The sequence below is a fragment of the Phlebotomus papatasi genome, chromosome 2 (genome assembly GCF_024763615.1).
Source record: "Phlebotomus papatasi isolate M1 chromosome 2, Ppap_2.1, whole genome shotgun sequence".
Lineage (NCBI taxonomy): Eukaryota > Metazoa > Arthropoda > Insecta > Diptera > Psychodidae > Phlebotomus > Phlebotomus papatasi.
This window is the reverse complement of record NC_077223.1, coordinates 994,182-1,018,135: the sequence shown is the minus strand read 5'-3', so window position 1 is coordinate 1,018,135 and position 23,954 is coordinate 994,182. Positions and strand designations below refer to the sequence as shown.

Below are 23,954 nucleotides of genomic sequence, written 5' to 3'. Positions count from 1 at the left end.
ATTACACAGAAGGTTGGGAAAAATATACCTCTAACCTTAAAGCCTCCCCAGAAAAAAGAAAGCTCTTCTTGATTTTTACGATACTTCTCTTTATTCAATAATAATAACAATAAACTAAACTTCAATTTTCTTCATTTAATATATATAATATATATATTTTTATATTCTTCTTTTTAATATTAGTTCTTCTTTTTTTTTGTTTTCCATTAAAATTTTATAATATTTTGCATTTAAGTGAATTTACGAGTAAAAATAATGAAAAGAAAAATCATTCAGAAGTAGGATTTAAAAAAAATCTGTTTTTTTTATTTCTTCTCTCTTCTTAAAAAAAAAAAAAAACATTCCAAAAAATTTCCCGAAAATAATTAAAATCCAGAAGAAATTTTGTTCTGTGTATCAATTTTTTCCGCTACGACATTTCGACTAGATATATAATTTTTTTTTTAATTTTTACTTTTTTTTGTCTCTGCTCCTAAATTTTCCTCCAAAAGTATGTTTTTTTTCTCAATTTCTCATTTTTTTTCTCTCACGTCAATGGCTATTTATAAATTCTTTTGCATGCAAAACATCAAACTTTATTCTACCTTTTTTTTCTCTTCATATTTATTAAATTATTTCTGTTGTTTTTTTTCATATGATTACTTTCCGTCTATTTCTTATCAATTTGAAAATTTGCAATTAATAATAAGAATTTTTTTACGTAAAAAAAAGTGCAAATATCTAAGATTATTTCTTCACTTCATGTTTTTTTTTAATTTGTATATTTTTTCTGATTTTTATGTTCATTTTTTTAATTTTTTTTTTAAATTTATATATAGTATTTTTTCATTTTGTAAATATTTTATTAAATTATATTGTAAGTTATTATAGGTTCAGTTAGCAATTTTTTTCATTTTAATGCTTTTTTAATTTTTTTTTAGAGTTTTTTTAGTTTTTTTTTGTCTTCCTATTCTAATGTTTTTTCTCTCTCTTTTTTTTTTAAATATTACCGTGCTGGGATAGCGTGAAACACAATTCGTCGTTTATATCAGCAATTACTCTAATTGAATTGAGATACGAGACGGTTAAAAAAATTAAGAAATTTACTTGTAATATACAAATTTGTTGGTTTAAAAAAACAGTGTTTAACCTTTTGTGTTATGAACTTCACTTATGAACATTTTAAGCCACGCCCCCTTTCTCTACCTTCGTCTAATTGGACTTTAGCATTTTTAAAATAAAACACAAGGATAGAAACCCCAAAATTATTCACTTCATTTCAAACTGACGAAGAGATTGAAAAGTTTTTCTTATGGAAAAATAAGCCACGCCCCTGTAAACTAAATATTTGAATTAGGTTATTTTCTCCGTTTGCCCTGTACTGCCAATGATTTCTCGAGATGACGAAAAATATCAGGATTTTTATGGGTAAAGCATATTCATAAAAAAGACGTAGGCTATCCTAAATTTTTCCTTTCTCTTTCGGTTGATTTTCGAAAAAAAATTTCGAATTACTTAAACTTAAAGTAACAGCGAACAGTTACTTCGAACTCAAAGTAACAGTACAGAAATAGCAGCAAATAATTTTTTAACTCTTGAATATTAAGTTCGAAAATGAGTCTTGAAAATGCCATTACATTAGAAAAATGTTGTGCTGACTTCTGACTATTGTTTTTCTTTAATAAGAATTACTATAAAGAATGGTAAGGCGATCGGATTGTCGAACACAAAGTAATAGCGCTTAAATGGTGGTTTCACGAACTTGATATTACATTTTCGGTTGATTTTCGAACAGAATTTCGAATTACTCGAATTGTAACAGCGAAAAATTTCTTCAAAACCCAAAGTAGCAGCGCTTAAACGGAACATTAACGAACTTGACATTAGATTTTCGGTTGATTTTCGAACAGAATTTCGAATCACTCGAACTTAAAGTAACAGCGGACTGTTACTTCGGACTCAATCAGCGCTTAAACGGAAAATTAATGAATTTAACCTTACATTTTCGGTTGATTTTCGAACAGAATTTCAAATTACTCGAACTGTAACAGCGAAAAATTTCTTCAAAACCCAAAGTAGCAGCGCTTAAACGGAATATTAACGCACTTGACATTAGATTTTCGGTTGAGTTTCGAACCGAATTTCAAATTAATCAAACTTAAAGTAACAGCGAACAGTTCTTTCGGACTTAATCAGCGCTTAAACGGAATTAATAATTAATGAACTTGACCTTACATTTTCGGTTGATTTTCGAACACAATTTCGAATTACTCGAACTGTAACAGCGAAAAATTACTTCAAACCCAAAGTAAGACCGCCTAAACGGAATATTAAGGAACTTAACATTAGATTTTCGGTTGAGTTTTTGCTATTGTTTTTCTTTTAAATAAAATTTACAAATAATGAAAAAAACGATCGGGTTTTCGAACACGAACTAACAGCGCTAAATCGGAATCTTTACCTCTCGGTTTAAATGTTCTCTAAATCAAATTAACTTTTGAGCTTTTTAATATTCGAAAGTTTGAAAACGAGTCTTGAAGAGACCATTAGCATATTTTTTGCTAGTTTTTTTTTAATAAAAATTACAAATAATGAAAAGACGATCGGGTTTTCGAACATGATTTTACAGCGCTTAAGTGGCAGATACGCAACCTTCACATTAAACTTTCCATAGATTTTCCAAAATAATTTCGAATGTATTTAGAAAATCGAAAAGAATTTCGAAATTAGAAAAGAACTTCGAATGTATTTCAAAATTCGAAAAGATCTTCGAATATATTTCGAAGTTCGAAAAAAATACCCAGAAAAAAAAAGAAATCTGTAGAAAAAAAAGCAGTTAGAATATTTGCTGACACCAGCAACGAATAGTCGAAAATATTTTTCTTTAAGAAAACAAGAGTTATTCGATATTTTTTTTGTATTTTTCAAAATTATTGTTTTTTTTTCTAATTGTATTTCTCGGTGTCAAGTTTTGAGTTTCACGATATCTCCATCACCTTATTTTTCAAATAAAACTACATCTAATATTTTTTTTAATTTCTTTTTTTTCTTTTTGAACATTTAGACAATATTTTGGTTGATTTTTTTCTTTATCCAAATAGTAAGTTTTTTTAGTAAGTTTTTTATGTTTTTTTCATTTTTTTTCTTTACTTCAAATTATTCGCAATATTTTTTTTTAAGTTTTCTTTTTCTATATAAGAGATTTATATCATAAATAAATTTTACACACAATTTTTTTTTTCTTTTAAATTCTTTCTTACCTTATACAAGACCTCCCAAAAAAATGAGTAGCAAAATCCTTTTCTGCTCCTTCTTCATTTTCTTTTCCTTTCTTTTTTTTCTACTGAAAGTAGTTGTAGTAGCCATTGCTCCGTTGACCCAGCTCCCGAATGGCAGCAAAGGGATCTTTGTCGTCATCCCCATGGATATTTTGTTTGCTGCCCATGGGATGCTGAGGAGGATGATGCGAATTCGCAGCTCCCTGTGTCAGAACACTGGCATAGGTAGCTCCTGTAGCTGTTGTATTCTGTTGCCGCTGCAGAATGGTCGGATTAGACACATCTGGCGGTTGCTGTGGCTGCTGCGCCGACTGAAAAATGTGCGGCTGAAGGCCAGCAGCTAGTGTCTGAATAGATGGGAGTCCAGTAGCAAAGGGATCGAGATTGCTCATAAAATTCCCATGGTACATCGATGACGTCGAATTGAGGCTGGTTCCGCTGTCAAACAGGCTCGAATGGTGATTCTCCATGAGATCCGGCGTCGATGACGTCACGGATTGGGCATTAGACGAAGCCGAACTGCTGTAGTGCTGACTGGCCTGACGCCGATACAGCGGAACAGATTGCTGACTGGACATTGGAGACGGTGTCAAATCTCCCAGAACATCCGAAGATCTCCCTGACGAACCCGACGAATTGAACGGAACCATCTGCGGTGTCGCCGCGGCTGATGTTTGCAGAGCCGCCGCAGTTCCTCCAAACAGCTCCCGCATGATCGGCTGTGGAATCGACGAGCCACTCATGAGCGAATCAAAAGCCAAATCAACCTGACTATTGAGCCCTGCCAGAGGATTTATCGCCGGCTGTTGGGCCTCCTTCACCACCAGCGACGGCGTCATCTTTCCACCCGCCGAACATGGCGTCGGCACCTGTCGCAGAATCTCCGCGAATTTGTGCGCCATCTCCAGCCCATGAGTCTCCATCAACTTAAAGAACCACTTCAGCTGAAACTCCTTCGGCTCAATCGACATCTCGTAGAAACTCATATTGGGCGGCAGCAGATGCCCAAAATCAGACGTCTGCAGATTGTTGAGTCCGCCGGCGGCAATGTGATGACTGATTTGCGGATGAGTGGTCGGCACTAGGGACTGTGGTGGTGGCGGAGGTTGCATCAGACGCTCAGGGAAGTGGACATTCTGCAGAAACTGAATGTCCTTCTCAGCCGGATGACGTACATCGGCATTGAGTGGTTTTCCCAGCGGCTGCCCGGCCCCCTGATACAGCGAATGCCCCCCAACTCCCGACGGAATCGCCGGCGGTTGTTGTTGATGACTCTGGTACAACGGCATTGGCAGAGGCTACATTGAAATTCAGTAATAAATAAACAGAAACCTAAATATCCTACAGAGGACCTAGGCCTCCGTCCAAAAGAGATTTCATGGAATTCCAATCGGAAGATTTGTGGAATGAAATGCTATCATGCTTCCTGGAAGACCGGAAAATTCCCCCCTTCCCATAAATCCCGGTGAGTACCACGTATCAATCCGCAGAGAAAAGATCGTTTAATACGACAAAAGATTATACAGCATGAGAAGAAACATTTCCGCCGATTGGCTTTGGAGGCTGGTCATCTACGCTAAGACGGCGGCGGACGTTTGGTATGAGAGGGCTAATGTAAAAACACATGTTGGTAAGAAAATGCAATACAATACAATACAAAAAGTTTCTGATAACCTAAAGTAAATTTGAACCCAGGACAATAGAGGTACTAGGCTTTCCCGCTACCAACATTTGTTACACTTGAACGGGACTATCAGGGCAGGGAAGCTCACTGGATACAATTCGAACATCTCTAACGCTGGAAAAAAAATCCTGATGACACAGGGGATTTGAACCCGATATACTTGTTTTATAAAGCTAACGTTCCATCATCAATTATTCCATTTTTTTCCGGAGACTCTGAATGTGAAATGAATCTGGAGACGTTCTGTGTGTGATACCGGTTTAAAACTGATTTAGACCGATCATGCAGACTTTCAAGACCTCCAAAACTAACTTAATTCTGTATGGGAATTCTGTAATTTTCGTGGCATTATCACGCGTGAGTTCGAAACCTGACAATGCCATTCGAGTTTTTTTTGTCATATCATATGAGTTTGAAAATGCAATTCATTGAATTTTTAATGAAATCCCTTTACTTGATGATTTTATGAAAATACAGTACGTCTTGGTAGATTTGTTTAACAAAATTCATTGTCATTTGAATTGCCAGAAATCTCAAATATGTGACTTCTGACTATGTCACGTGAGCTGAAATGGCAATGTCACGGTTATAGAATCGCATTTACGAAAAAGCTCTCCTAAGATTCGAACCCAATTTGTCATATGGCATTGCCAAAGCGTTACAGAATTCGCCTCCTGGCCAAAATTCAGTTGAGAAATAATTTTTTTAGCCTTTTTTTAGGAATTTCACTAGACCTCATGAATTTAGGAGATCAGCCTGATCCTCCAAATTATGGGCTAATCCGTGAGTGTATCGACACCAGTCCTCGTTTTTCGAGTTGATCTCTAAGCCGATTCCTGTGTCTATTTTAAGCTCTAGGAATGTTCCACGGAAAGTGGCAGATAAATCTAAATTGCAGAATAAAATTAAAGGACTTCAAGCTTCTGTTTGGGGGTCTCAGTGGCGCAATAGGCAAGACCGTTGGTTCTTGGACGGATGAGATCTCTGGCTCGACTCTCACAGTTGTGAGTTCGAGTCCCGCCCGGTGCAAAAATCTGAATGTTTAGAAAATGACGTTTTCACTGTGATATAACGTAATAAAAATGCACCGCCTCTGCCCAAAAATCTCCAGGAGCATGGAAGAAGCATCCAAATCACGGGGATGGCACTCCTGAGCGGTCTACACATGGACTTAGCGGTTTCTTCCAACACGGGATACAACAGCAGCAATATAACATTGATTACATTGTAACAAGTATTCCGACACGATTAATAATAATAATAAGCTTCTGTTCAGAGTTTTTTCACCTTAAGCCTATAATTCATGTGAGCAACACATACTCTGGTGGACAGGGTACACAGTAAAAAAGAGATGAAATTGGCTAGTTGAATTCTATTAGTTGAATTGAACTGGTTGAAATTTCGAATAACAACCATTGAAAAAATCAACTTTCAATTGAAAAGGAATCAATTAAATAGCAGAACTAGTAAAATTCAACCCTCTATAATGGCCCAAATGCAATAAATAGTAGTAATAATTGCTATAATAGTAATAAAATGAAGCAACAAAATGGCATAAACTTCATTCAACGTCTGATTGAATATTGCTACGATTATCGCGTGTAATAGAATCAATTCGATTTTCGTAGTAATTTTTCAATCGATTATCGCAGCAAAAAGTTCAACTTTCAACTAATTTCGTTTGAACTCATTCTTCTTCTTTTTATATTTTGTGTAATTTCAGTACAATTGTTGAAGGAAAATTCAACTTACTTTGCTTTTCAACTTCGAAAATTCAACTTGTTTGCTTTTCAACTTTGCTTACTACGATAATCGTTGCAAATTTACTACAATTATCGATGCTCTCCCATTACACACGATAATCGTAGTAATTATTTTTTACTGTGTAGCAATACTTCCATTTCAGAAGTGGGATAATGAGTGAACACCTTTTTTAGAAATTTTCATCAAAATGAAGCATTTTCAAATAAACTAACCTGGACATTCCTGCTGTTGATCGTTGCCATGATGTCGTTGGGCATGTGATCGTGATGTGCAGCAGGCGGCGGCTGTGGTTGAAATGCAGCAGGACTCATAGGTCCGGCAAGACCGCGTTGTTGCTGTTGCATTATAAACGGCGGCGGTGGCTTCCCGGAAATTTGCTGTGACTGCTGCTGCTGCATGTAAGGCATCATGATCTGCGGATGGACACCACCTGGACTCCTAAGAGACGGAGCTGATGGATTGTGTGGCCTCTGCATGTTAATATTCAGCTGCTGCATCGCATTTTGCTGTTGCTGCTGCTGTTGCTGCTTTGCCGACATTTGCCATGCCGCCGTTCCTGCCGCCGCCGGATTGATGTTAGCCGGAATGGTACCCCAGAGATTCGTCGACGGAACCTGAGGCTTCAAATACAAAACATTTTGCTGTTGACGAAATTGATCATGTCGAAGATTTTGATGTAGAAGTATTACCTGAGGTCCTTGGGTCTGCGGCTGTTGCGGCTGTTGTGGCGGCTGCTGTTGTTGTTGCGGCGGTGGCGGTGGTCTCATCATCGGTGTCTGCGTTTGGGGTGTTTGTGGCGGTCCCGGTGGCGGAGGTCCACCCGGTTGCTGTTGCTGGTAGTAGTAGAAGGGATAGGAATAGGGTGGGTGTTGCTGAGGCGGGGGCTGATGCGGAGGACCACCCGAAGGTGGTCCTTGATTGAGATACTGCGGAATTGTGCCGCTTCTCATGTGATTCATGGGCCCATAGCCACCAGAGTGATTTATCTGGTTGGGCGTCTGTGCCTGCTGACCAAATTGAGGCGGTGGCTGTGGCGGGTGATGGTGGTGCAGGGGCGGATGGGAAAAACGGTGTTGCTGGTGCATCCCATATTGACCCTGAGTCGCTACAACTCCCGACTGATCTCGCAAGTATGCTTCGGCTTGCAGAGCTCGTGGGATGAACTCAGGTGCCAAGGGATTCAGCACATACGTCTTCTTCAGCTCCACACCGTCCAACTGCGATCGCAGAAGGGACCATGTGATGCCTAATCAAACCAGGACCACAACGAAGGAGAGAATGTTATCAAAAAAATCTTGTCTATTTGCATTTCAAGTCATATACTCACCAAAGAGACTTTTGTTTTGATTGCAGATGTCTATGAAGCGCTCCCACACCTTTCGACACCGTCCTATCGAGCACAGCGCCACCGGATCTCCAACAACAGCCACCAGACTCTGCGCTCTCGTGATGGCCGTATTGAGCAACTTAGAGTTACTCAAGAAGCCATAGTCCATATCATCAGCTGACATCGAGCTTACGCCTTCATTCGTACACGTACGCCTCGTACGAACCGTCGACAGAAAGATAGCCCTAAACTGTTTGCCCTGTACATTGAGTACTCTCTCAACGGATATCCCGCCCATTCGCCTTTTGCGCAGCTCCGAACGAATACGAAACACCTGATCGGCATATGGCGTCATGATACCTATGCTCTGATCATTCATTTTACCCCAAGATGGCGGCCATCTCTTCCTCAATTCCGCCACACGTTCAACAACCTCGTACACCTCGGAGTTATTATAGAAGGCCGTGGAATTTTTATCCTGAACATCCTCCCCCCGTGTCGTAAAGAATGTCAACGGATAGAATTTCTCATGACGCGGCTGTTTGCCACTCGCAATAAGTTTCTGATCGTAGAACAATTCCGACGTGAACTTTATAATGGCCTCATGGGCTCGATAGTTTTCACACAGTAAAATTTTGCATGGAAAATCCGCCGGATAGTGATCATAGAGCCGTTCAAGCAGAGAAATATGTAGTCGACGTTCTTTTGCAAAATTACTAAAAAGTTCCGGTGACATTTGCATATGATCACCTGCTAGAACAATTCTTGTACTATCACTGGCCAGTGCTAGTGGCATAATAGCTTCACATTCCATCGCTTGAGCCGCTTCATCGAGCAGTATGTGCGTAAAGTAGCCCTTAGGCAGATCCAATGAAGCCAATTCCATCGAAATACTCAATGTTACCACAACAATTCGTGTCTTCATGATATCCTCAACGGTTGGTCGTCGGAAACTTCTTGCATTGCCCACAGTCTCAATCAAGCAATACTTCTGCACAACACTATTAACCGTAGCCACCCAACGTTTGTGATAGTACACCCGAAGAGGTCTTGCCTCCTCCACACCAGCCTCCACCCATGGATGCAGATAATCTTTGATGTACAAATCCGCAGCTGAATTTGAATGAGTACATATCAAAATTTTAGCATCTGGCTGTACCAGCAATTGCCGAATAGCCTGGGCCAAAGTGTACGTTTTGCCCGTTCCAAAGGGTCCAATGAGCAAAATCGGCGGTAGAGGAACATCCACGGGAGTCGTAATAGCCACAACTGCTTCCTTTTGCTTCGTATTCAACTTTGGATCCAGAGATTCGGACCACTGTTTCTTCGGTGTCCACGGTATTGAGGGCTCAAGAATGGTTTCCGGAAAGATTATCTTAAAATCGGCAATCTTGTCAATGGCTTGATGCCATTCACAGTAAGTCAACCGATTGAGCTGAAACTGAATATCCGCCGAGAATTCCGTATCAGCTTTGAGGCCTAATTCACTCACTGTCACAGCTGACAACTTCAGGTAGATCACATTTTTACCCTTGTCCTCAATGGGAGCCTCGTAGACCTACGGACAAAACAAATCATGGGGTATTGCAGAAGGGAAAGGTCATTCTAAGGATTAGTAACGATTTTCCTGTAACTCTTCAGAACTCACGATACTGAAAGTTCTTACGTCTTCGTCTACAACGTGAGACCTTAGCAAACTGAATTCTTAGCCCCGTTTGAGGATTCTACAACGGAGTTTTTAAACCGTGCACGAGGAAGAACTATTCGGAACTGATATAAACACAAGGTGTATGAGCATTATTCACGTTCGAAGGGAGAGTACATTCCCCTACCATTTTTTTATGTCGAATAAAGTGTTTTCTTTTCGAAAACCCTTGTTAAGTGCATTAATTTTTTCTCATATTTCACAAGTTTCTGCTGTTTTCTATAGTATTCCTTTTGTAACGAAAAACTTTTTGACAGTTCATTCCGAAAGATCGTGTTGATTTTCGAAAATTATTTCGAACTTCGAAAAAAAACCTTGGTAAAATTTCTTTAATTTTTTTTTGATTCGTTCATGCGAAAAATCGGAAGTATAAGGATATGTTCAAAGGAATTTATTTGCCTGTCATATAGATGGCGCATCCGGCGCTGTCATTTTTTCGAAAAGTTTGAAATTCGAAAACCGAATTGAGTGGTTTAGAATTTCGAAAATTTTCAAGTCTGTGGAACGTGTCGAGTTCATATTTTGCCTATCAAATTGCTGATCTGAAAGAGCGTACGACCTATTCGACAACACTCAACCCAGGCGATGGTCAACAAGATAATTTTACCAAAAAAAACTGAAATAAGAGACAAAAGTTGCTTACCTTTCTCTTTTTATCTTCTACCGGCTCACCAGTGGGAAGAGATGCCGAGAGATACACCATTGTACAATTGTTGAGAATCAATCGTCCCGCTGATGTATCTTCCGAAACATCCTTTCCCAGCGTCATGAGGGCAAAGAGTTCTCCACTGTGCGAATATTTGGCCGTACTTGTGGCCATTCCACTTGGCGTCAGCAGATAATTTGTGGTGATTGTGAGCTTTGTGGACAAATTGTACCTGGCCACTTGCTCATACCTCGCAATCTCTTCAACATAGAGCAGTTCGTGAATGCGATTCCGGTAGTTATTCCTCGTCAGCTTCTTCTCCACAATTGTCGACTGAGTTAGCGTGAAAGTTGCTGCTCTAGGGCATGGATACCGTTCCAGCAGATCCTTCTCGTACTCAGCATCAGCTGTCGCTTGAGGGGTTGTCATATGGGGCACATTGGGCGTTGTAAAGGGAATTATTTGGGCATTTTCCTCATCCCAGCGCTTTGCCGACGACAAAACAATCTCCTTCTTAATTTCTGTTATTTTGTCAGCATCCGCCACGGGAATTACATCGACACAGAGATGTTTAACTAGTACGGGTTCCGTGCCAAAATCAAAAACCACCGATTGACGAAAAGTTCCGTAGATTTCCGTGACAAAAACCACTTTTACTCGATGCTCAAGGACAATTCCCTGATCTGACGCAGGATCCGTATACCTGAAATTATTGAGTTATGCCTTGATTTTCCTGGAAAATCCATTTTCAGTTGCTTTTCTATTGCTTTGGTCCAGTGATTTGTGAAAATCCTTATAATTTTTATTTGAAATTGCTTTGGCGCCTGTAATTTAGGCAAAACCACTTTTGCCTAGCTTTTCTGTAATTTTTTGTGTCTTCTCGAAGAAAAAACTAGGGAGCATATTTTTCCAAGGTTTCCATGGAAAATCCAAGAAAATATTCGGCAGAAGGGAAGCATTTTGTGGGAAATTCCTGGAAATCTCCCTGTCTTCATGATGATTTCCAAAGAAACCTTTTAGAATTGTCCTTACTTTGGCAAGAATTGTGCTAATGCAAGATCGTCTTACATGATACGTCTGTCTGCTTTACGTTATGAAAATTAGCCATATAAGTATTCAAAGTTAAAAAAAATCATCTCGACTGAAGTATATCTCTAAGTGGAAATATAATTTTCCTTGAGAGAAACAATTGAATTTCTCCCGCCTAAATGGAGAAATGCGGGAAATCTTTCAAAAATATCCTGGGGAAATCATTTGTAAACTTTGGAAAAAAGGAGGATGTTTCTTATGGAAATCTTCTGTCATTTCCTCAGTCCGTGAAAACTCCAAGAAAATTCTTCTAAAAATTCCCTGGAAATTCCCTAGGAAGCTATCGGATTTTCCAAGATTGAAAATTCCCATGAAGGTTTTTCCTAGATTTCCAGGGGAAATTTCCCTGGAAATATACGGTGAAATTTCTCCTGAGAGGATTTCTTAATGAGTAAGTGATCATATCGCCGATTCTATTTAATACATTTAATTTTCACTGTCAAATTAAAGATTTTAATAAAATAACCTGAAAACTTCTAGTTCACAAAACCGACACCAAAGGCGCTGTAGGCTCAAAAACAATAAAAATTTGAAGAAAAAAAAACGATCACTAACCTGGAATCTATCTGAGACACAACCCATTCCTGATCACTCGTCAGATCCGCCTCGATAACTTTGCTACTCCCTCCCTGACCTCTGCTACTTGCCCTTGGCTCCCCTAGAAAAACCTGTTTCAGCGAAAAATGATTCCTATGGGCATCCTGAAGCAGCGCAACAGCCTTCAACAGTCGTTTGGTCTTCAGCACAAATGTCCAATCACGCTTGGAAACTTTAGCTGAAACCGTTGTCACCAGTTCATTTGAGCACGTCTCCTCCACTCCCTCCACCTTCTCCTTCATCACTTTGTCCGGACTCGGTGCCTGCAGCCACTTGTCTAGCAGTTGCTCCGTGTAACTCTTGCCATACAACTCCTTCTCACACGCTCGCTGCAGTCGCATTCGACGATACTCAAAACGTTCCTTCCACTCATTGAGTTCATCATCTCCGTGCGCCTCTACACACTGATTCCCATAGTGGCAGACACTGTTCTCCGCAAAACTCTCACACAACGTGTAGGAGTCAGCACTGTAGCCACGTGGCGGCGGGCGACACTTCCAGTCACGTCCTGGAATTCCAGGAAGACGCATTTTCTTCATTAGAAACTAACCGAATTGACTAACAAGAAAAGATTGAGGAGTCTCCGAAGAAAATGACGAAAAGAAACAGAGTCCCACATTATAGGGAAAAGAAGGGCAATTTCGGTTACATCAATAAAAAATCACGGAAAGAGGAATTTTTAAATAATCCAAATATAAAAGAGTTTTCAAGCTGCCCAGGGTTGTACAGGAAAAAATTTCGCAAAATCTTACATTTAAAAAAAATTGGCATAAATTAATATTCCTGATCAGTGAAAAATTATCAGAAAAATTCAATTTAGATTAGTAAAAAAAAAAAACAGATTATAGATCTCCAAGAAGTGATTTATATAGAATATCTCGAGTTTCCGATTCCCCAAAGAAATATATGGGTTCCTTGAATTCCCTGAAAAAGTATGAGTTTCCCATGAGTTCCCTGAAAAATGTGTAAGTTCCCAGGGTTCCCTGAAAACTAATTGGGTTCTCCAGGTTACCTCAGAGTTCTCTAAAAAAGGTATGAGTTCTCACAGTTCCCTGAAAAACTAAATGGATTCCACGGGCTTCCGAAGAAATGTATGGATTCTCTGAGTTCCCTGAAAAAATACATGGGTTCCCAGGGCTGCCTGAAAAAATATACGGATTCCTATTATGTTCCCTAACAAAATGCATAAGTTCCTAGAGTTCCCCGTGAATTCCCTGGCCAGATTGGTTCGAGTCTCCTGAAATGAGTTACACTTTAAATCGAACCGAAAATACCGAACTGATTTAGAACTTTTGGAGAAAATTGCCGTTCAGCTTCAGTGAAATTTTCGGAAGGAAACCCCGTTCGGATGCGGCAACATAATCTACTGAGTTTTCAACTCAATAGAGATCATAAACTTACTCTTCTCCAGAGCTTTCGACCCGCTCCGTGCCTTCCTCAGTAGTTCAGTGATGTAAAGATCACTGGATTTCGTTAGGTGGGGGTCTTACAAACTTGCAAAGAGGGCTTCAGGGGTCCCACACAAAGATCTCGAAGACACAGCACCAGACACTTTTCAGTTATCATGTGTGAGCACATGGTCAAGGAAAAAATCCCGAAAAAGCCAAAACACCAAAAGCCAGAATTTTGAAGGGGTCGAAACCTCAAAAAACCAAAATTACGAAAAGGTAAAATCCGGATATGTCAAGAAAATATCCTGAATAGGTCAAAATCTCAAAAGGCAAAGTCCCAAAAAGCTAAAATTCGGAACGTCAAAATGCCGAAAGCTAAATCCTGAACGTTAAAATCCAAAACGCCAAAATGCCAAATGGGCCAAAATCCTGAATGTCAAAATTCCCAAAAGCCAAAATCCGGAATGCCAAAATCCCGGAAGCTAAAATCCCGAACGTCAAAATCCCAAATGTCAAATTCGCATGGGCCGAAATCCTGAACGTCAAAATCACAAAAAACCAAAATCCGAAACGCAAAAATCAAAATCCCGAAAAACTAAAAATCCGAAACGCAAAAATCAAAATCCCAAAAAGCCAAAATTCCAAATGTGTCGAAATTTCAAACGTCAAAATTCCCAAAAGCCAAAATCCGGAATGTCGAAATTCAGATCGCCAAAATCCCGAACGTCAAAATCCAAAGAGACAAATTCCCGAATGGGTCGAAATCACGAATAGCCAAAAATCCAAAAATGCCAAATGTCAAGATCTCCAAATGGAATAAAATTGGAATGGGTTTCGGGCATTTTGCCCAGCACCGTTTCATGGATGGCGTGTCTTTTACTTCAGTCGAAATTGGATAAGAAAACAGTTCAACTTTAGAGTTTATTCCTTTCCATGCTGTTTTTTTGAGATAAAATCGAATGAAAAATCAGCCCAGAATTGAAAAGGTGTTCAGAAGTGCGATAATCCACTGCTTCTTCATGAAAACCTTAAAAGCAGTTTCATTTTGAAAAGACGATTTGAAGGCAACGAATTGTAACACACTGATCAAAAATTATCAAGGTGAGAATAATCACGAAATATATATTTCTGATTGATTTCTGAGTAATTCCTGGAGGAATATCATTTCAGATTCTATCAGAATCTTCAGAGTGACTACCCGGATTCTATGTTCCGGTATTCCAAACTTGATTAACCTTGCTAAAACCTAGAAATTTTAGAATTCAAATGTGCTGAGATTGTTTTTGTAAGAATAAAAATTTGCGACATTTTTTATCTTGCAACCTAAAATCTCTAGAATTTCGAGCATTTTGGAAGTTTTATTCTTTGTATTGTCTTTTTTATTATGAAAAAAAATTGTGAAGCTTTAGTCTTCTCATACCAGCGTCAGTGTTAAAAATTTTACTGGGTTGTAGGGAATAAAATGTCGTAAAATCTTTACTTTACAAGAAAATTTATAGGCTAGAATTTTGCATAATCTGGGCTTCTGGTTATCAAATTATCAAATAAATTCAATTTTATCTAAATCATTTAAGAAATATTTAGATAAATATTTTGTAAATATTAAAAAACAAAATAAAGAAAATTTTTGATTTAAAATTCAGTAAAATATGAGTAATATCTATTTAATTTCCAATCTGACTTTTTCTTCCTTCTCCCAAAACAATGAAATTCTTTCCTAAGTTGCAACAGATTACCAACATTTGTTTATTAATTTAAAAATAAATAAACAAAATAACCGTGTTCGTTTAAAGATGCATTAATGTTTTTGTTAATTTAGGGAAAATATTTGATAAGAATAGAAAGAAGTAGGCAAATTGATCATATCAAGGGAATCTGTAAAATGGATAGAGTATAAAATTACCTTCATCTGACATAATCACATTCTGATGACTCTCCGTCTGACAATGAGCCCTCAGCTCTGCCCGATCGTTGAAGGAAATGGAGCAATAGAAGCACACAATGGCTCCCTTCTCCTCCTTCTCTTCCGACGAATTATTATTCTCCTGCAGCTCCAAATCTCCCATTTGCTGCTCCACCGTCGGTTCCTCCATTCCCTTGGAATCCCTCCGGCTGGGCGAACTACAATTCGGACCATCAGACTGAGGTTTCTTCGTCACCGAAGATGTCCCCGTAGAACTTGAGGATGCAGAGGAAGATGACAGGGATGAGGATGAGGAGGAATTGGAGGAGACGGAAATGCTGTCGCTGCTTGAATTCTTCACGGGAGCATTACTGATGATCTTGCCGATGCGATCGAGGGGCATTTGGGTGGATGTCAGAGCTTCCAATTTCTCATCCAAACTCACAATCTCATCATCGAGGCGTTGCTGCTGGGCTCCTCTCTGGCTCCCAGGACTCTTCTGGCCATTCGCCATTTGCAACACTGTGCGATAGCGATCGAGGAGCTTTGTGAATTCTGCATTGCTAGAAACTCCATTTGGGGATGAAGCACTCAGCCATTCCTTGCAGGCTGCCTCTGCCTCATGATACCTTTACCCAAACACAAAAAAAACATCGTTAGAAACTCAAAGGAGGCCCTGCTTTGAATTTCTGGTAAAACCGCGGTAAAACCAGGGACATGACGTTTCCTATGTTTCCCATATGTTTCTAGCGAGCCGAAAGAGCTTTGGAGTTTATACGGTGTTTTCTGTCATTGTGGAATGAATTAGCGAAAAATACAAATAGAAACTAAAAGCCAATTTAATATCGAATGGGCAACCGAAAACCCCAAATTGGCAACCTACGTAGTTTTGGAGATATTTCGTAAAATGTGTACGAAAACAGGGAAAAAATTACACTAAAACCGGTCGCATTTTTCAGAGCTAATGTCATTCCCCTGGGGTAAAACCATTTTCATCTGGAAACGGTCACGCAATGCTGGCTGTTTGTCCGTCCGTCTGTCCGTCTATCCGTAATAAACCATTTCATAACCGATAATTAATTTTTATCCACAATTCAATTCAATTATACAGTGCCCGCTCTCTAATCCGGATCGCCGTAATCCGGACGAGTTATCGACGGTTACCTTTAAAATCATTTTGAGGTTATGTATGCATGTGTGTTCAGCAATGAGAATGAATTATCCTGTGAAGTTTTTGTTCAATAAATGAAGTATAATAGCATAGAATTCTCTAATCTTGTCCTTTTAAACTTCTTTAAAACTTTTATTCTAATTCTCGGAAAAAAACCTTGTATTATATTTTCAAGACGTTGAACAAATTCAAAAAATCCATCCGGATTACGAAGCGGATATCTGTCAAATTGTCTCCCAATCATCCGGATTACGAAGCGGGTACTGTATTACTCATATGAATTATAAATCAGTTCAAATCGGTTGTGAACCGGTAATGAACCGGTTATGAACCGATAAGCAGTAATTTTTGTCCGAAAATCAATTCTATTAATTATTTTGGGGGATCTTTTGAGTGATTTAAGAATCGGTTGAAATCAGTAGAGAACCGGTAACGGATAAAAAATGCAAAAGTACTTTTCTGCTTTTAACTCTTTCCGGACCGCAGCATATGCTGCAAGCCAATTTCACCATTTTTTAATCAAAAATATCTAAGCTCAGGAATTAATTGAGGTCCTACAAAAAAATATCTTACATTTGGACATCCTTATAGTTTGTAATCATCTACAAGAATCGGATTTTTATCAGTTATGAATAATTAAAAAACATTGTTTTTCACAGAACATGCATATGCTGCTTTGGGTACTCAGAGTCCCAAAAGAGACGAAAGAGTTAAGGTATATTTAGCATTCAAGTCACGAGTTCAAGTAACTTCGAAAATCCCGAGACGCTTTGCTATACCTTTTACTTTTCATTTCAAGACAGTTTAGACAAAAAGGATTTTGACAAAAATTGATTTAAAATTACGTAAATTTCAAGGTCATTTATTCTTTAACCTTGGAGAACGTAGACGAATGTGAATTAAGCAAAACGTAATGGCTCCGACAGGTCATTTAGGGTAAGTGTACCAAATTCCGGCCACTTTTTTTTGTTCCTCACAATTCTAGGAATTTTTGTTTTTTGCATACTCTAGAGATTATACAATGCAAAAAAATAACAAAAAAATATAGCTTCGACAAGTAAGATGATCTGAATAAGGCATTAGAAGAATTCCTGAAGGGAAAGGAGCTATGAGAATGAAGGTGGCCTGAATGGTCCACCAATGCTATGTCTACATTTTTATTCATTTTAAAATGTATTAAGAATTATTCTAGAGAAAATAAAGACGATAAACTATCTACAAGGTTCCCAGCAAGCAACACTCCTTATAAAAAAGTGATAAAAATATTCAATTTGATTAAAAATATTACATTTCAAACTTGAGACTTTGGTTCTTGCATGCAACTATACCGAAATTTGGTACATTTACCCTAGATCAGAACATTCTATGAAATCAAAATTCACATCTCTTTCACTCTCTTAAACGTTTTGCACAACTCTATCCCTCTTTTGTACTCTTCTTCTTCTTTTGAATGTTAAAACAACGTCAATTAAGGTCAATCCAATTTTAAGTGCGAAAGAATAGGATAGATACATCAACGGCTCCAAAGATATGCAAAACTGTTTAGAAAGGGAGAGAGAAAGGGATATGAATTTAATTTTATTAAATTTTCTTAATACACAAGTAGTGACTCGCAAGTTATAACAATTTCTAATCCATGCAATGCTCTGTGATATTGAGCATTTTTTTTTTTATATTTTTGATTGTGCGTATTTTTTTTCATATTTATTACCTGGTTATTAAGTCCGTCATGAAAATTAGTACGTTAAATAGTTCACTAATTTTGATTTGTGATTTGATTCGAGACTTAAAATTAGATTTGTGCAAATGTTTTGCTAAAAGCGTTTTGCAAGGATTTAAGAAAGAATTTTCACTGTTGGGAACGTTTGAAAAGATCTCACTAGAATCAGTTTAAAATTGAGACAACAATGAATGTTCCGTAAGAAGCGTGTCGAGTTCAGTGTTCAGTACCGGCTAGTGGCAGAGATATTTCTCAACTGATATAAAGAAATACAGAAGGACGAAGACAAAGAGCAGATTAGAGTGATCATTCATAACGTAAATCGAATTTAATGATAATGGTATTTTAGTTAAGGTAGAAAAGAAATATTAATTGAATTTTAATGATTTTAAAATTTATAAAATAGTAAAGAAGTATTATTTCTCAAATTATTATTTTTTACTTTAATTCTTGAAAATTTAGATACATTTAGGTAATTGTTTTTCCCTTCATTTCTGAAAGCTATTTTTTTATCCAAAAAGTCCGATAGGATAAAATTTGGAATTTCGGCAAGTATGAAAATCACATCAACAAATACAAAATTTATTTAGATCAGTAAAATTTCGTGAAATTTTACTTCTGAGAAATTCACGTCCTTTTCTGTCTGAAACGTTTTGCATTTGTTCTTCTCACTCTTTCGCACATAAAATTAGATTAAACTAAATTGAATTTGCAGTGATGTTGAAAAGAAGAAGAAGAGTACGGAGGAGAGTGTTGACCAGCGCACAATAAGTTTTGTTTGTAAACATTTTTTTCGAAATTTCCCATTAGAATGAGCGAGATGACTAGATATAGATTTCACTCACTCTCATTGAAATGTCAAAAACATGTTTACAAAACAAAACTTATTGTGCGTTAGGCATTATAGACTCATGCAAAACATTTGAGAAAGAAAGGCATATGAATTGAGGACCTCAGAGCAAAAAAACGCTATTTTAATAGGGAAATGCATACGACTTAGAGTTTTTTTGCTCCGAGCGCCTCAATTTAGACTTCTTGAGTTTTTCCTGATCTGAAAGATGTGGCGGAGCCTTAGGGAATATCCGGGGCAAAATGTGACAAAATTGATTATTTGTCTCATCTCTTAAAAAAGACAAATAAGGCGAATTGGAAACGAAGTAATTCAGTTTTATTGAAGGGCAGAAAACACTTAAAATATCCTGCAATATTCCTAAATATTTTAACCATTCCACTATATACAATTCCATTATACAATATTTTAACCATCCATGTTAACCATTTATTTAAGGATACGTTATTATTAATCAATTTTGGAGAATATTTTAAATCAAATTTCAATCAATTTTGTGAGTAAAGTATTTTAAAAAGAGTGTTAAAAATTTCAATATTTTCTATTTTCAAAAATTTCGGCCAAACATTCAAAAAATAAAAATTTCCAAAAATTCCATCCAAAATCCCGAAAGCCAAAATTCCCAATGGTCTAAATCCTGAAAGCGACGAAATTATATGCAGGATAATGAGTAGCATAATTTCCCTAAACTCTGAAAATTTCCCATTGCCTCCAGCAAGCCAGGGTACAATCATGGGAGTAGTTACGACACTTTTAAGAATTAGAATTTTGGGTTTAAAAATTTTGACTTTCGAGATTTTGACCGGGATCCTTAGAATACAATTCCATGAGGTTCCCACTACACTCAATCCCGATATTATGCACATTTTCGAAACCGAAAAAAACGCGCGAAATGGCATTACTCATCAAGAAAATTTGCATACCTGCAGGGGCTTTCTTTTGAATAAATCGGCTGTACAACGAATTTCGCACGGAGTAATAGTAGTTCAAAAAAAAAAGAGAGTTCTTTAATAAATGGTTAGAATATTTAAAAAATTTACATTAAGAAAAGAAATTAAAGTTTTATTCTGAAAAAGTAGCAAAATGTTTTCAAATTTTCAGCGTCGTAAGATAGTATACATTGAGGCGTATTTTAAAAATGATTTCATAAATTGACTTCCAATGGTAGGGGAAAGTGCTCTCCCTTCGAACGTTCATGCCTTCGAACAATGTGAATTTCTTTTGTTTTCTGTAAGAGATTTACCCTAAATTATTACGGAATTATTAACAATTGATTATAAGCCAAATAATATTTAATAAAAATGTGTAAGTCTCATAGAAATAGTAAAAGAAAATTCGCATTATTGGAAGGCATGAACGTTCAAAGGAAGAGTACTTTCCCCGGAAAGTTCTCCCTTCGAACGTTCATGCCTTCGAACAATGTGAATTTCTTTTGTTTTTCATAAGAGATTTACATTAAATTATTACGGAATTATTAACAATTGATGATAAGCCAACTAATATTTGATAGAAATGTGTAAGTCTCTAAGGAAAACTAAAAGGATATTCACATTATTCGAAGGCATGAACGTTCAAAGGGAGAGTACTTTCCCGTATGTGTCGAAGGACGAAATGTTCAGCTGGACTACAGTAGAGTCTCGCTATAAGCCATCGCTCTATAGTCCACAATTTATCGACCGTTGATTTCAAAACACTGATTTTAAGTTAGGTTATGTTTTTTAGTATGCGATGCATAATTATTTTAATATTTTTGGCAAACTTTATTAAGTAATTGTGATAATTGTGATCCACAATGAAGAGAGCAAGGACAAGTACCACAATCGCAAAGAAAGTGGAAGCCGTCAAGCAATTTCAATACTAAAAATCGTTGATAATTTTAAAAAATTACATGGACTATGTGCGACCCAAGTGTCAAATTTGAAACCAAATATGGACTATAGCGAGACTCTACTGTACCTCCAAAACATATCCAAAAATGAACGAAATCGCCAGAGCCAATTTTTTGCAAAGTTATAAAAATCTGTTTTTAGAGGGGATAGAAGGGGTGGGAGTAATTTGGGTAAGTTAATTCGATAGAGAATGTCGACTTTTGTGAGGGTCACCGAACACCGGAAGTCAATATCTCTTACCGTTTGGAAGCCAGGATGGTGAGGCGTTGAAAAATATTTGGATTGTGGAAATTGCTCTCTCGTGGAGTTCGAGCAGTAAAAAAATTGAAGAAATTTTTCAACCGGTCCACGACTTGAAGGCACTGTTGTTTTACGAAAAAAAAAATTTGCTCCTGTAAGATAGCTTTTAAGTCAATAATAGCTTTATTTTTATAAGGAAGGTGGTGATCTTCCGAACACGGAAGTCATTAAATAATTGTCATTTTTTCTTCTATTTTAAATTCTTTTCTTTTTGCTAATTTAACCCTTTAACGACGAAACAGTTTTCGCTGACCGAAAATCAGCAATAAAAAATGAAATCGATAAACAAAACTTGTAAAACGTCTTACATCTAACCTTCGAAGAGCCAACAGAGAGTGTATAGGGACAAAAATAGCCCAAAAATTTAAGTAATTTTTCAGACAATACTAATGACAGATAATTTTCACTCTAAAGAGAAATATGATGTTTGAGTATTGTAGTTTATTTTCCCAAAACGGTTTTTCTTAGTATAAAAAAAATTAAAATCAATTTTCAATATGAGAATTAAAAAAATTCGCCATTTTTGTGCTTAAAAATTTTATTATATAGCAAATAGTTGGAGACTTGCAAAAAATATCCTAGATTCCTTCAACCTTCTACTTTGCAATTGCGTACAAATATAAGAAAGAAATAACTTCAGGTTTTCAGGAAAAAAATATTTTCATTATGGGACACCGGTGTTCCTATCGTCCTTAAAGGGTTAACTCTTTCCGGACCGCAGCATATGCTGCAAGCCAATTTCACCATTTTTTAATCAAAAATATCTAAGCTCAGGAATTAACTGAGGTCCTACAAAAAATATTTCACATTTGGACATCCTTATAGTTTGTAATCATCCACAAGAATCGGATTTTTATAAATTCTGAATAATTAAAAACATTGTTTTTCATAGAGTATTCATATGCTTCATTGGGTACTCAGAGTCCCAAAAGAGACGAAAGAGTTAAGGCAGATAATCTGCTTTAATTTAGAAGGCTATTGCGTTCGGAAACTAACCACCTTCCCCTATCGTAAAATCGGATGGACAAATTTTGTTGCACTTTTTAACATTAATTCGGGGATTAATACGGGGTAGGGGATGGTCATCTGCTTCCGGATGTGTCTGCCCTTGAGTATCGTACTATTTTTCATCAAAGAATTCCGGAATAAATGCACATTGGGAAGCTCCTGACTACCTTTTTGGCCTTGCCCTCTCAATATAGCACCTCCAAGATTCTGTTCAACTATTTAATGATTAAAAATTTTTTTGCATTGTTTACTAAATCAAATAAAACAAACGCTATTTAGAATTCGTTTTCGGGTTTAAAGCCGCTGAAAAATGCAACACTTGGCTGAAAGTTTTGTAAACAAAGGACGTTACTTGCTATATTTTTTTTATTGATGCACTACTAGGAGTAGGAATCGCGACCTCAAAGATTTACAGCAAGTTAATCCTGGACAGTTCTGGTATTCTCCTTCTTGACTTGGAAAATTACTTTCTTCAAGAAAACTTCCGGAAACTGAGAAATTCGCTTTGAAGATAGCCGGAAGTGCTCTTGGATTGAACTGGGATTTGTAGATATCTAAGATCTAGAATCTCATTTCAATCAAGAGTGCTTTGAGTATTTTCTTTTCTCAATTCGCATTTGAGCAAGGAAGAAAGGGATTTCCTGCTCCAGATTCTTGGAGAAGGACAAAAGGGGCCTCATTTGGGGGAGAATTAGTGTTAGAATTACCTTTTCATCTGGCAGAGGGCCGAAATGAGTCGTCGCCGGACATTGGCTGCAGTACTGATGGTGTCCATTTCGGTGAGCATTTTCAGGAGGCGTCTGCAGTCTGCAATCACAATGTCGTATTTGCAGAGTTCAGCTGATGCCTCTGAACGTCCATAGAGGCAGGCCACAATCTTCTCCTTGGGCGTCTTGAAGTTATTGGTGCTGAGGATCTGATCGTACAGCTCAATGGCTTTCACCCACTCCTTGCGCCGCACAAACTCATGGGCCTGACTCTCCTTCTCCGACATTCTCACCCACAATCAACCTCACGCACGTCTCTGTGTTGCACTTCACCCCCGGGCACACGCCCCGGCCACATCAAAGCCCCCTTTATTCGCAACAACACCTCCCGTACAGCCGGACAATAACAACAAGAGAGAGAGAAAAAAAAATGTAAGATGGGGTGCTCACTCACACTCGCGACTTTTCCTCTTTCCCAAAAATAAATCTTCGCACTTTTTGCACGTTTTCTCTTTCAAGCCAAAAGTCCCCACAAAACACTGGCGATTCCTGCCACTTCACACTGTACACTGACTGGACCAAGGATCAGCCTGATGTGCTATTGTCCCCCTAAGCGGGCATTTTTGCATCCCTGGAAAGGAGAGAGTGGTAGAGAGACGAAATGAAGCAGACTTGAAATGTCAAAAAGTCAAAATTTCCACAAAGGCCATTTTTCATGGGAAATACCCCATTTTCCCAATGTCCATCGGCATCCACCGACTCCCCAGCACACATGTAATCACGTACCGTGGCAAAGAAGGTGAATATTCACATAATTTTAACTAAATTTTAGAGACATTTTTGTGTCTTTTGGCCCAAAACACCTACAAGCAAAAAAGTACCCCAACAAAAAGTGCAGTGCCAGTGTTTGTCAAAAAATTGCTTTTGTAAAAAAATTTTTGGGATG

At 37.6% G+C, this 23,954-nt stretch overlaps 1 protein-coding gene across 1 annotated transcript; it reads right to left on the bottom strand.

Annotated features, from left to right (window-relative positions):
• Nucleotides 1-839: 839 nt before the first annotated feature.
• LOC129802075 (probable helicase with zinc finger domain) lies at nt 840-23,912 on the bottom strand. Its single transcript, XM_055847636.1, has 9 exons — nt 23,795-23,912; nt 23,009-23,639; nt 15,364-15,992; nt 12,028-12,577; nt 10,381-11,086; nt 8,033-9,590; nt 7,395-7,951; nt 6,918-7,325; nt 840-4,555 (listed from the first exon to the last, which is right to left on the bottom strand). The coding sequence occupies exons 2-9, from the start codon at nt 23,293-23,295 to the stop codon at nt 3,320-3,322; spliced, it is 5,931 nt and encodes a 1,976-aa protein (XP_055703611.1). The 5' UTR covers nt 23,296-23,639; nt 23,795-23,912; the 3' UTR covers nt 840-3,319.
• Between the last annotated feature and the right edge of the window lie 42 nt (nt 23,913-23,954).

Coding starts and splice junctions, on each gene's coding strand:
- LOC129802075 (XM_055847636.1), bottom strand. CDS start 23,295: ATGTCGGAGAAGGAGAGTCAGGCCCATGAGTTTGTGCGGCGCAAGGAG. Junction 11,087..12,027: donor GTGTCTCAGATAGATTCCAG/GTTAGTGATCGT, acceptor CAATAATTTCAG/GTATACGGATCCTGCGTCAG. Junction 7,952..8,032: donor TCAAAACAAAAGTCTCTTTG/GTGAGTATATGA, acceptor TGGTTTGATTAG/GCATCACATGGTCCCTTCTG.